Source organism: Larus michahellis, chromosome 1, assembly GCF_964199755.1.
Source record: "Larus michahellis chromosome 1, bLarMic1.1, whole genome shotgun sequence".
NCBI classification, from domain to species: Eukaryota; Metazoa; Chordata; class Aves; order Charadriiformes; family Laridae; genus Larus; species Larus michahellis.
Window position 1 is genome coordinate 86,737,551 of NC_133896.1, and position 12,179 is coordinate 86,749,729.

At 45.1% G+C, this 12,179-nt stretch overlaps 1 protein-coding gene across 2 annotated transcripts in view; it reads left to right on the forward strand.

The window, feature by feature from the left end:
* Positions 1-5,874: 5,874 nt before the first annotated feature.
* The window catches only part of LRP6 (LDL receptor related protein 6), a 125,273-nt gene continuing 118,968 nt past the window's right edge, over positions 5,875-12,179 (forward strand). Inside the window, exon 1 of one of the 2 annotated variants that reach the window (XM_074590034.1) lies at positions 5,875-6,257. In XM_074590034.1, coding sequence (XP_074446135.1) covers positions 6,203-6,257 — 55 coding nt within the window. In that variant the 5' untranslated portion in view covers positions 5,875-6,202. The remainder of the gene's footprint in view (positions 6,258-12,179) is intronic. The other variant, XM_074590026.1, reaches the window with a different exon arrangement.

Below are 12,179 nucleotides of genomic sequence, written 5' to 3' on the forward strand. Positions count from 1 at the left end.
AAAAAAAAATGAAATTTACTCATTCAAGAGTGATATCTCGCTCTAGGGCATCCACAATCATTTTTTGGATTCTGAAATAAAGTGGGGACTTACACATGTCCTGCATGCTGCCTTTCCAGGCCTTGAAACACGCTTCCCACAGTGAAACATAAAACTTATTGGATAGAGTACAGCTAATAGTTCTGAATTGTCAGAGGCATCGATTTTTCTCTGAGAAATCCTGGGTAATGGTAATTTAATGAAAATGTTACCAAGAATATGCCTCCATCCTTAATTTTAATTAATACCTATAAAGCAATTAAGAGGGGAAAAAAGATCTGGGTTTTCCTTGAAATAATAAATTGTTCCAACATCTTGCATTTGTGTAACGTTACCTTACAAATCTCTTCAAAGAAGAGGGCTTCCTAAAGCATTGCAGACATTAAACCTAAAGATGAACCATGAGAGGGCACTCTTTTCTGCTCTGAGGATCTCCTCTTGCTTTTCTAGTCTATTTTGAGAACCTACCTAACAGCTAATGAAAACAACACCCCTGAAGAGCTATCACGGTTGATGATCCATAGCCAAATTCTTGAGGTGCTTAGTGTCTTGGCCGAATTGCAGACTAATTTGTATATGAATACAAATAATACAAACACAAACACAAACACAAAACCAAGTATAAATAAAATATGAATGTGGACATAAATATAAATATAATAATAAAATACAAATATGAAATATAAATATGAATCTTCCTCCCAGAGTTTGAACTGGAGAAGGATGAGTCTCTTTGCTTGCCATGAGCTGCGCTTCCAGGGTGCTGCACTTTAGGCCAGAAGTGGCTATTTCAAGTTGCAAATGAGCTCTTTCCTACGCACAGATGGTGTGTCACACTGTGTATGTTACATAAAGATTGGAAATTGTTGTAGGAAAGATTGCTAATTACCGGGGCACGGTGACTTACCTTTCTTGACCACAGGCATAAATTCTAGTCATTAATTCCTGTGACTAGAAGAGTGCAAGCAAATGTACAAAGCTTTACCAGTAACTAATTTTTAAACTTCAAAGGCTGCAGTGCAAAGCAGGATTGGTAAATATTATGGATGCGTATTGCAAAACGCTGAACTCCATGAAAGGGGTTTGAAAAGGAAATATTCTTAAATTGTTGTTGCTTAAAAGGCACGCACGTTATGGTTAATAGAGCCCAGATGCTGACTGGTTTTGAAAATTTGAGCAAACTAAAACAAAATAGTGTTTTGGTGTCTGTCAGCTTGAAATGCGAGCTCTTTTAAAAGGATGTTTTTGCTGTATCGACCTAGCATTAAAATGCTTTACAAATTTTAGAACTGTAACTTGCTCAAATGACATTTTTATAATTTGGCTTTGAAATGTAGCCATGGCTAAATATTCATAAGGAAAGTCTTGGACTTGCCCTGTGGTCTGGTGGGCAGTGCCAAATTAAAATCAGAATCCTGCATGGTTCACACTGAAAACACAACCACTGAAGAAGCATATCCTCGGGCAGTGCTGTTTTCAACTCCCTGGGAGACGGAAAAGGAGAAAAGAGGGAGTAGGTAGATAGCCTGACCTTGGATGCACCATCAGCAGGAGTCCAAACGCTCCTCCGAAGGTGTAAAGAAAATGCCCAAGCCTTTCAGGTCACCTTATTTCATATTTCCCCTTGGGGATATCGCCAGATTCCTGTTGGACTAGCTCGCCTGTATGGGCTGCTGAACTCCAGCACCTTCTCCTTTCTGAAGTTTTTGTTGTAAGGATTTTTTTTTAGCCACAAAGAAATGCCGTTCTCATCCTGGGAACCAGGCAACCTCTTCTGGTAGAGGAGACAGGAAAGAAAGAACAGGTATTATACATAACAGGGGGGAAAATAAGGTAGTACTGAAAAGCAAGGAGAAGCAGCAACTCTGTATGTGATAAAAAAAAGAGACTCGATGGGGTGTTTGATGGGAAAATTGCCACAGAAGTAGTGGGAGTGCTAGTTTTTGCTGTGGTTTGACAGACTGTGGGGGGAACCCTGCTGACAGTAACTGCAAAGACAAATGAGGTCTCATGGCCTGGAGAAAATGTCTGGAATAGAGACATGACTATCAGTCCAAGGAAATCTACTCGTAAGCTGCCTATGTCCTGGTGAAAAGGTGCAACTCATACAGTATGGGAGTAAAAGTGAGGAAAAAAGATGTCTGCTCGTTATTGAACTTTAAGGAGGACTAGAGGATCTGGTACTATATCCATCAAAGGAGGAACACCACGGTGAAACCACTGCAGTCTTGTAACAGGATAAACCTCATCAGGCATGTCGATCACATTTATTAGCGCTGACCTTGTTTTGGGGAAGGGTTGGATGAAGCATTTTTCTTTATAAATATAAACCGTATGACCTAGGCAAAGGGGAAAGGTGATGATGTCGCAAGTCAGGGTGTCCTATTCTATCTCCGAAGTGGTTGTAACAGTCATCATTGGTGAAGTCATGACTACCTCACATCCCGTTTCCTAAGCTAGGGTGCTGCAGACTTTCCTGCTGGGGGCAAGAGAGGACTTGAGCTACAATTTCAGTATGAAACCTTGGCCCTTTTGAAGTCGGTGAGAGTTTTGCCATCGACTTCAGAGGGACCAGGATTTCACCACGCCATGCCCATTAATTCTTGTTGAGACATTCAGCAAGAGAGCTAATTATGATAGTGGTTTCTGTGATGTGGGCAGCCACAAATTCATTTGCTGCATAGCCATCTTCTCCTAACAGCTTTTGCTCATTAGGGACTTCAGTCCCAGTCCTAGGAAAGATCCCATTGACTTCACTGGCACTCGAGGCACAGTTCAAAGCTAGAGTGACTTTGGCAGTCGCTGCTGGTTCCGGTAGCTCCAGCTGCTGCCCCTCGCTCTCCTGTGTGCTGACACAACTGCCTGTGAGTCTGGGCCACCAACCAAACCAGGAAACTAACCCGAGCGTAAAAAAAACCCAACCCACTTTGAAAGCTCTTGTGTTGTTGAGCCACCGTCTAAGTCCGGAGGTAAGGGTAAGGCTGTGCAGGTTTCTTAGCAGTTGGAGCCTCGGACTGGATTTGAGCCGGCAAACTGAGGTTTCTCTTTCTAAGGGTAATGGAAATAACTGTAACCAACAAGGGGAGCTTCTTAGTAAAATAAAAGAGACATTCCCTCTGCACTCTCATCTACTTTGACTTTAAGCTCAAATAAAGGAACATAATCATCTCAGAGAAACCCTGCCTGTTGGAGGCTTTTCTTTGTGCGGTAATCTTGCCTTCTGTTTTACTTTGTAAAAACCTCTGCCATGGAGTTAATTCTACATGTATGAATTAGAAGTAAAGCTGAGAAACAGTCAGGACGTCGGCTTGGTCTTGAATCCTAAGCACTGATGGAAAAATGGGTTCAAAAAAGGCTATCCAGGCTGGAATATGCAGGGTGTGGGGGAAAGGGGCTAGGCTGAGGGAGGCAAAGCCAATAACCATTAAATGGCTCAGAGGAAATCCTAGCAGGAAAGGAAAGGGCTCGAATTATGCACCAGCGTGAGGGGTGACAGCATATAATGTTTGAAAGCTAAAAATAAAACCAGTCAGCCCGGACAGCAGGGAATGCATCTTTAAGAGTAAGAGCAACCAGGCAGGGGATCAGGCCCCCATGGGAGACAGTCAAGACACCAGAGAGTTTCCAGCAAGACAGATAAGATGTGAGAGGGAACAGCATGTAAAGAAATGCGTGCTGTGATGCAGGGGTTCAGGCTTGAGGTTTTCCTCAGCTGCGCACTGTGCGATTAAGATATGAAGGATTCATTACAGATCTGCCATACTTCATGAGAGGTTAATCACAGACTGTGCAACATTATGAGCGTACAGGATAAGGAAAATAAACCCACAAACCTCTTTTTCTTCCCTGATTCCAATTAAACAGGGAAAATAAATGTAACAGCATGCTCCTTCTGCTGGCTCCTGCAAAATCTAGTGGAGACAACAAGGGTTAGACGCAGGTTATCTACTGTCTAGGTACATTTTTGCATGGGATGCCCTTCCCCTGCACTATCCACGTGGATCTTGCTCAAGTTTGCTAATCCTCCCAGCTGACAGCGCAGCAACGGAGGCAGCTATTTCATCCGGCTGAGAGTCAAGGACAACATTTTGTAACGTAGACCTGGCCTCGGGCAGGTATTGCTGTTGAGTCGTATTGTTTACATTTTCAAAATGTTTTTTTGCAACCTTGAAGGCTGGAAATACACTTCTTTTTGTAAAAAGTTCTGGGGTTTTTTGGGTTTTTTTTTTTTGTTTTGTTTTTCCCCAGTGAAAGCTGAGAGTCCGATATTATCATATGACTCCAGGAGCCTGATGTTAAGAGCCAGTCTACAATGCCCAGGCCTTTAATCTGGCCCAGATGTTATCTCCTACTGTAATCAGAAGGAAAGCTATGAAAATACATGTTCAACAGATATGAAATTAAAAGTTAAATGTTTCCATAAGTTTCCAATAATCCTGAAAATAACAGACTTCTGAATGTAAGGATCTCAAATTTTGCTGTAAGTTGTTCTGCCTCATATCATTATCCCACTACCCAGCTGTCATATTCTATGAGGGAGAATGCGACGTAGACATTTAGACTTAATGTTCCCTATAGAAAACCTGAAGTAGATTTTCTAATCTACAGGAAACACGAGAAAGCTGTATTTTGTATTATTAGGAATGAACAAAGGAGGTAAGGAGGGAAGCTTTTTTTAAAGTGAGGTTATATTACAAAATCCTAACCTTTTAGCTTCTTTAGAAAGAAAACTGTGTGTTTACACGGATGCAATAGAGGAGAAGAGTAAGTTATGTTTAAACACAGCACATTGGCCGCTCATTTTATTTTTTTTTTTATTTATTTGTAATTACTGCCCCAAGCAACCCAAACCCAGCTTACTCCATTTAGGGGGACAAAACGCCTGAACCATCCCCAAAAGCACTGGGAAATAAATCACGCACCATCACATGAGCCAAGCAGCGAGTCCTACGTGATAAGGAACGCCTGCTGGCTCTGCGCTGGGAAAGATCAAGATTACCGCTCTTCAATCTCCACGCTGGGGGTATTAATTGTTAATTTCATTTTACCATGCTGTTTGGGGTTCCCCCCCCACCGCCGAACCGAGACATGCTCTTAACATTACATCCCGTTCCCTCCTGTGTTGTTTCTAACTCAATCGGCGGGGCAGCGCAGGCCGAATAAAAACATCTCAATATTTAAAAGCCGGCGTCACCCCGCGGCTGGCCCGAGCCTGAGGAAGGGCCGAGGGGCCGCTGCAGACCGGCCCGGCCCCACAGCCTTCGCACCGGAGGTACCAGCGTGCTCCTCACGGCGGACAAGCTCGAAGGAGGAGCCGGGTGCCCGGCTACAGCCACCTTCACCTGGCGGAGGAGCGACCGCCGCTTTTGTGCCGCCGCTTCTGCTCTGTGGCAAAAAGTAGTTCCGTCCCTCCCGCTCCGGTGCTGCTCCGCGGTCCCCAATGCAGGCGGCGGAGGGAGTGAGAAGAACGGTAAAATAGTCCCGCTGGAATGCGACAGCGGCCGTCGTCCCCCACCGCGCCCCCTCACCCGGCCCCCCGGCGGGCACCTCCGGCCAGGGCACCGCCACCCTGCCCGCCCTCTCCCCCGCCGGGGTGCAGACCCCGCCGGGCTTTTATCACCCACGGGGCTCCCAGGCGTGTGTGTGAGACTGTTCGTGTGTGAGAGGCTGCGCGCTCGCTCCTTCCCTCTCCCTCCCTGAGAGGTGCCGGGGGAGGGCGGGCGCTGCTCCGGGAGCCGTCCGGGCGCGGCGCGGGGAGGCGAGGCCGGGCCGGGGGAGGAGAAGAAGGAGGAGGAGGAGGAGGGAGGACTGTATCCCTGCGCCTGTGCGCGCCCGGCGGAGGCGGAGGCCGGGCGAGCGAGCGGAGGGGGTGGATGGGGGAACGGCCGCGGCGGTTGCGGTGAGGCGGCGGCCGGCATGGAGGGCAGCGCCAGCTCCCACGGCGGCGCGGCGGGGCAAGTGGCCTGCTAGGGACCGGCGAGGGGGGGAAAATCTCCGCGGCCGCCCTTCCCCGCCTTTCCCCCCCCCCGTCCTTGTCCCCCCCTCCCCTCTATTTCCCCATTCCCCGCCACCTCCCCCGCCCGCCTGGAAGCATGAACTGGCAGCGGAGGTGCTGCTCCTCGCCGCCGCCTCCCCGCCGGTGAGAGCGAGGAGGGAAGGGAAGATGGGGGCCGTCCTGCGCAGCCTACTTGCCTGCAGTTTTTGTTCCCTGATGAGAGGTGAGCGGCGGCGGGGAGGGGACGGGGGGGGGAGCGGGTGGAAAAGTTGCCGGGTTGGTGGCGAAGGGGCCATGTTTGGGCGTGCGGGAGGGGAGAGGCCTGGCTGCCGGCGGGGCGCGGGGCCCGCCGCGGGGGCAGCGGTCTCGCCCGGCCGCCGCCGCGGCCTCCCCGGCTCCACGGTAACTTCACACCCTCCCACCCCCGGCCCGGCCCGGCAGCCCGCCCTCGCTAGCGGCCACTTCTCTCGCCGCCCCATTGTTGTTTTCAAGTTTGTGTGGTTTGCTTGTTTGTTTGTTTGGTCTTTTTCCTTTTTTTTTTAAAGAGCCCCTCCGCCCCCAAAAAACCAGCGCACCCGCCCCCATCTCTCTCCGCACCCCCGGAGCCGGCCGTGGGGGGCGGGCAGCAGCTCGGCCGCGCCGGTGTCAGGCTGTTGCCGCGGACGGGGTCCCCTCGTCGTCACCCCCCCGCGAGGGGGGGTTTACCCTGCCGGGTGTATTTGTGTGGGGAGCCCCACGTATCCAGCGTGGGGAGGGGGGAGCGGGTTTGGAAAGTGCCCGAGAATTGGTGTTTTCCCCCCCCGAAGCCCCCTCCGCAGCGAAGCGAGCGTGCGGAGCTGGCGAGGAGAGGGATGAATGCTCCTTCCTCTCAGCTGGGACTTGAGAGAAGTTTGTGTTTCGCTGGTGAACTGCCGCGGCTGCTCCGTGCAGCTTTAAATCGGCAGCCGGGTGCCTTACAAAAGGGGATGTCACCTCACGTAGCTGAGGGAATTTTTATCCTGGTTCCCCTGTGCAACAAAATTTCTTGCCTTATAGGGCATGCTTGGTAAGAAAACCGAGGTCTTTTTCCTTATTTTTTTTTTTTCTTAATGCTGTGAACTTAACTACAGTAACTGTTTCTCTGTGTTCAGTCTTTCTGGGAAGAAATCACCTGTGGTGTTTGCATCCATCGTTTTGCTGTTTACTTTTATTTTTTTCATACTAGATGGGGGAAGAGGCTAATTGCTAACAGTTAATCAACCACACTTTGATTTTTGGAAATCCATCAACGCTAGTGTGTTTCGATGAAAGCTTAAGTAAAGGTGGTTTACGTTGAAGTAACTGCCCAGTCTGCAGTTGCTCAGTACTGTGGAAAACAAAAATTTTCCTCTCCTCCTTACCCTTTTTTTTTTTTCCTATGCATCTGTTTGCCATATTGTATCCTGTTTGCAAAGATACAAGTATACTTATTTAAATGGACTGTGTAACATTTTGTACTCCTATTGTGGCGATTAAAGCCCAATTTTCAAAAGTTAAGTTGGGTCTGGAGTATAGAGAGAAACTGTTTCCCGATTAGTACGTTTTACTAAGAATGATCGTATCCATTGTTAATAAACCATTTGTTTTGCTCTAGCTTGCTGTTCAACCTAGTTCAAATGACAGCACAGACATCACTGTCATATGTAATGTCACATAATATTGTCACTGTAACTTCTTCAAATTAGTCTCAAAATAGTGACGTGTCCTTTTGCAAATTTTTGTACGCTTGATGATGCTTAATAAGACACTTTGAAGAAACATTCAGTTTATAAACCATCCGGACTGTCTTTTCTTTTCTCATCTCTCATCTTTGTCTATTGCCAAGGACATTTGTATCTGAACAGCATTTTTGTTTCTTCAGTGTTCATGTGCTCCTGCTGTTTGATCACCTACCTGAAGTCATAATCTTCTGTTTGTGACACAATAGTAATTTTCCTACTGGCTAATTGTTGCCTTAGATAGAGATAAACAGCAGGAACAGCTGAACTCTGTAGAAATAAAAATCAAATTTTAATGCATGCATCCTTCCTAATAAACAACATCTATGCAAGCAGAGTTGGTTTGAATAAGATGTGTTGAGTTCAGAAGAAGTGTCAGCAGTTCCTTAATGAGGCAGAGGCAGTGCCAGCATTAGTATGAATAAGTTTATACATGAAAGTAGAAGTGAAGTTATGAAGTTCACTATTTGGTTTGTGAATTCAATGCTGTGAAGGATGCCAAGCCAACAGCTCTGGAGTCTGAAACTCAGAAAGTGTAATAGTGTATATTTGTATATTGCAGCACCCTCTCTGCTTACAGAACTAGTTTCCCTGTTCTCGTTGACTTGAAAAAAAGCAAATGGACAGACGTTTACAACAACTGAACTGTGACTGTTACTCTGAGGAAACTATGGTAGACTCGTTTACCAATCTGGAAAGGAATAAAACTGGTAACCTGTAAACGCAGTGCCCTGTAAACTAATAAGGACTTGAAGAAGTATCAGGCCGTTACTAGTCAGAAATGCATGCACAGGGCAAGGCCCCTATCTTTCAAAGTCATCCAAGGACTGCAGCAAGCCAGATCCTACTGACGTTTTCAGGGCAGGTATTTGGATTTCTAAGAGGCAGGAGGTAACTGTCATGATAGCTTGCTCTGGAGGTTCTGTGGTTGGTGTGTTGTTTTTTTTTATATATTCCGGCTGATGGAAGGAAGGAGTCACTTTCCTGGAACCTCTTGACCCTCGTCACAGTCTGGTCTCTGTTCTCCTCTCTCAGACCCTGGTTTGATTTGAGGGATTGGGCTTCCTCCTCTCTGACCATCAATGGTGCCTCTTGAAGCCTTTCCCTGAGGGTACGTATTGAGGAGCGAGTTAGAGCTGCTTCATGGCAGCTTTGCTGTATTCTTCTTGACAGCTCTGAAACCAATCAGGATCTTGTTAGATAATTGACAGTTGCAAAGAGGCAATAGCAGTGGCATCACATCTGTCAGGGAGCTACAGATAAAGTGTGAAACTGAGGTTTCAACTTTTTAATAAGTGATAAAGAGAGAGTTCTTCCTCTGCAAGAATTCATGGCTTGCTTTTCTTCCAGAAATAACTCTCCAGTCAGCATGCAATTGCTGTTTTGTTTTGGTTTTAAACCCCGATCATGCAGACAGTGCATAAAGCTCTTGTTTGAATAGGAATTTTATAGCTGATGTTTGTACAGACATACTGAACGTTGCAGACCTCTGTGCTTGAGGTCAGTTAGAGAAGAAATGAAAATGCCTGTTTGGTCATGGGCATTTTAAAACTACTGTTTCCCTCTTGCACATTCAGAAAAGGGTTTGTTTTAATCTGTTGTTCTTGTTTTAATATTGTTACTGTTTTAATTTGTTTTAATCTGTTGTTACTTGCTTTTGATAAACAGATCATCTTTGCTTTTTTGTATCTTTTTAGATAGACTCGTTTGCATGTAGTTTAGAAAAGCTTAATGTTCAAGACTTGCGAACCTGTGGCTGGAGGTGTTTGCACGTTTTTTTCTATTAGAAATCAGAGAAGGGGACAAGCAATAGGCTTTTTACTTCTGGTGTTTCCAGCTGGAGCTGTGTTTTTGCCTTTAGGCAAAGGGTCTCTTCACCTAGGACTGTACAATACTTAAATTTGACAATGAGACTTGGAAATATCCTTTTTTTTTTTTTTTTTGGTAATCATCATGGTCTATTTCTTCACCCAAACTTGAATCAGCTGTATTCTAGTCATGTTTTTTCATTGTGTGATTCCTCAGAAATCAGTGCGCCTTTGTCTGCTGTGATTTCCAATGCATTTTCCTCTTTCATCTCTCCACAGAACGGTCTAAAATTAGCGTGATCTAAGGTGTTACAAAATCCACCATTACTTTAATAGTTTTTGCAATTGCATCTCTGTGATATAGTTCACTTATCATCAGATTGCTTTAGCTTTTCTTTAAAACTGAAAAACTAGGGCTTAGAAAGTTTGATGGAATTTTTTTGTGCTATGTCTTGGAGGTAAGGTGAAGTGTTTTTTGGCAAGGTGCACTAAAGATATGGGGAAGTTCTGGGGATATGGGTGAAGCTGTGTATATCTGGTCAGAGGTGTCTGCAGATGATGGGCTTCTTGTATCCGTCAGTGGGAGTTATATAAAGATATTCAGGTGAAAAGCCTTGTTCATGTTCCACACCAATACTGGTTAGAGGGGCATTAATCATATTCATGTTTCCTTTTTCCCTGGTGAACGGATTACATCTGCATTCCCTGAGTTCTAGGTAAGAAATTTGGCTATAAGCTGCTGTAGAATGGGTAGAGGTGGGGTTTTTTTGCAGGAAGATAGGTTAGGGTCTGGAGCATAGGAACCTTTCAAACTCTGTCTTTGGGAGCTGGAGAAATCTGATTCCTTTGGACATCTGTAATCCACCTTCATGATGATGTCGCATCTCAAAAATGCCAGCTTCAAAAATATCTGCTGCAGTGCACGTAATATGGGATTTACTCTTTAGTTCAAATCAAGTAGAGCCAAAGATATATTTTTTTTTTCCCTTATGAGGGAGTGGGGTAGGGGAAGAAAACAGGGAGAAGCAGGTCTCAATTTCTGATCTGTCACCATTCATCTCCTCTGGCAGCCAGTCTGCAGACTTAAACACTGTATTCTTTGTCCCCAGCATATTTAACCTCATTAGCTCCCTATGAAATGCTAAATACTTGGGTTGCTTTGCTGGTGGCTTCTTCAAAAGAGTCCACTTCCTTGTACTATGGGAGGGGTATGTGTTATTATCGAGTGGCACCAGAAATACAGTTGTTACTAAAGCTTTGTTGCATGCTCCTGCTTCTGGCTGAGCTGGTGGCTCTGCTGTGCCTGTGCTCAGCTCCTCTCCTGGTTCTCTTGCTGGGGAGCCCTCATGCTTCAGCCAGCTCACCTGAGAGAGTCTTGGTTAGTAAACTACACATGGCTGGTAAAATTCTTTGCTGCCTTCCACTTCTTTGATGGCACGTGGGCACTGTTTGTACTTCGAAGGCAGTTGTTGCCAGTGAAGCAGAATTTATATTGGTAAGGAATTCCCTACAGATGGACTTTTAACAGTGATATAAATTGCTTAGAAAGACATGAGGGGGATGCAACTGCCTTGCAGACTTCAGGGATGGACCGTTCACATTCATCACATAAAGCAGTTGGCATTGCTCACTTAAAAGTTAAGCCCTCAAACCTAAACGCTATGGCTCACCAAGGCTGACTGTTGGTGTGTATGGTTTAGGATGAACGTGCCGTGAGTACTTCCACCACTTCTGTGCCAAGTGCTTTGTAGTGATGGCTCTTCCAGAGGGTAATTGCTGTTAGGTGAAAGAAACAGAGTCTCTGATAATAACCTTTACTTTTTCAAATTATACCTCATTTGTGTAGTTTCAGAGTATTTCTGAGTAGTTTCTGTAACACTTGCAGAGGTACAGAATACGCAGCGTTCTAAACAAAGAAGCTGTGTCATTCCTTTGTGGTAATTGTCCAAGGCTTGGAAGGGGAAAACATTGCATCTCTAATGGATTATACATAAACGCTGGGTATTGACACCCTAAATATTAAGTAACATTTATATATTTGGCAGGCAAGGTGACATAGAGAGTCTTCATTAAGCTCTCTAGATATTCTTGTAGTTCATAAATATTTATGGCAAGAGATTTGCAGCGTGAACAGGCTCGATATTTGCTCCTCATGGACAGAACTTAGTCCGAACACAGTGATGGTGTTTCCAAGTAGAACTGAGCTTGCTGTCGTTTCTCCTTTTCCTTATGTTCTCCTCTGAGACTGTTATAAAAATAGGGTGGGTTTTTTGTCTCCTGGTACAGGAGATTTTGCTATAAATCTTCCTATTTCAATATAATTGGCACAGTCCCCCACCAATTTTGAAATTGAGTCAAACCTAACAGTCTATAATAGAATAGGAATACTGTAATACCTTTTACAATTTGATTTATAATACAGTGTTAAGAATGTACTGTTCCAAGCATAGGTTAAAATAAGCGATGGTTTAGCTAGTAATACTTTGTTTCCTTTGCAAAATGTTATAAACTATTTGGAGAAAGAAGCATGTCAGTTTAAAAGATGGAATGCTTTCTGAGCTTCATTATTTATACGGAGAGAACAATAAGAAAATGTTTTTA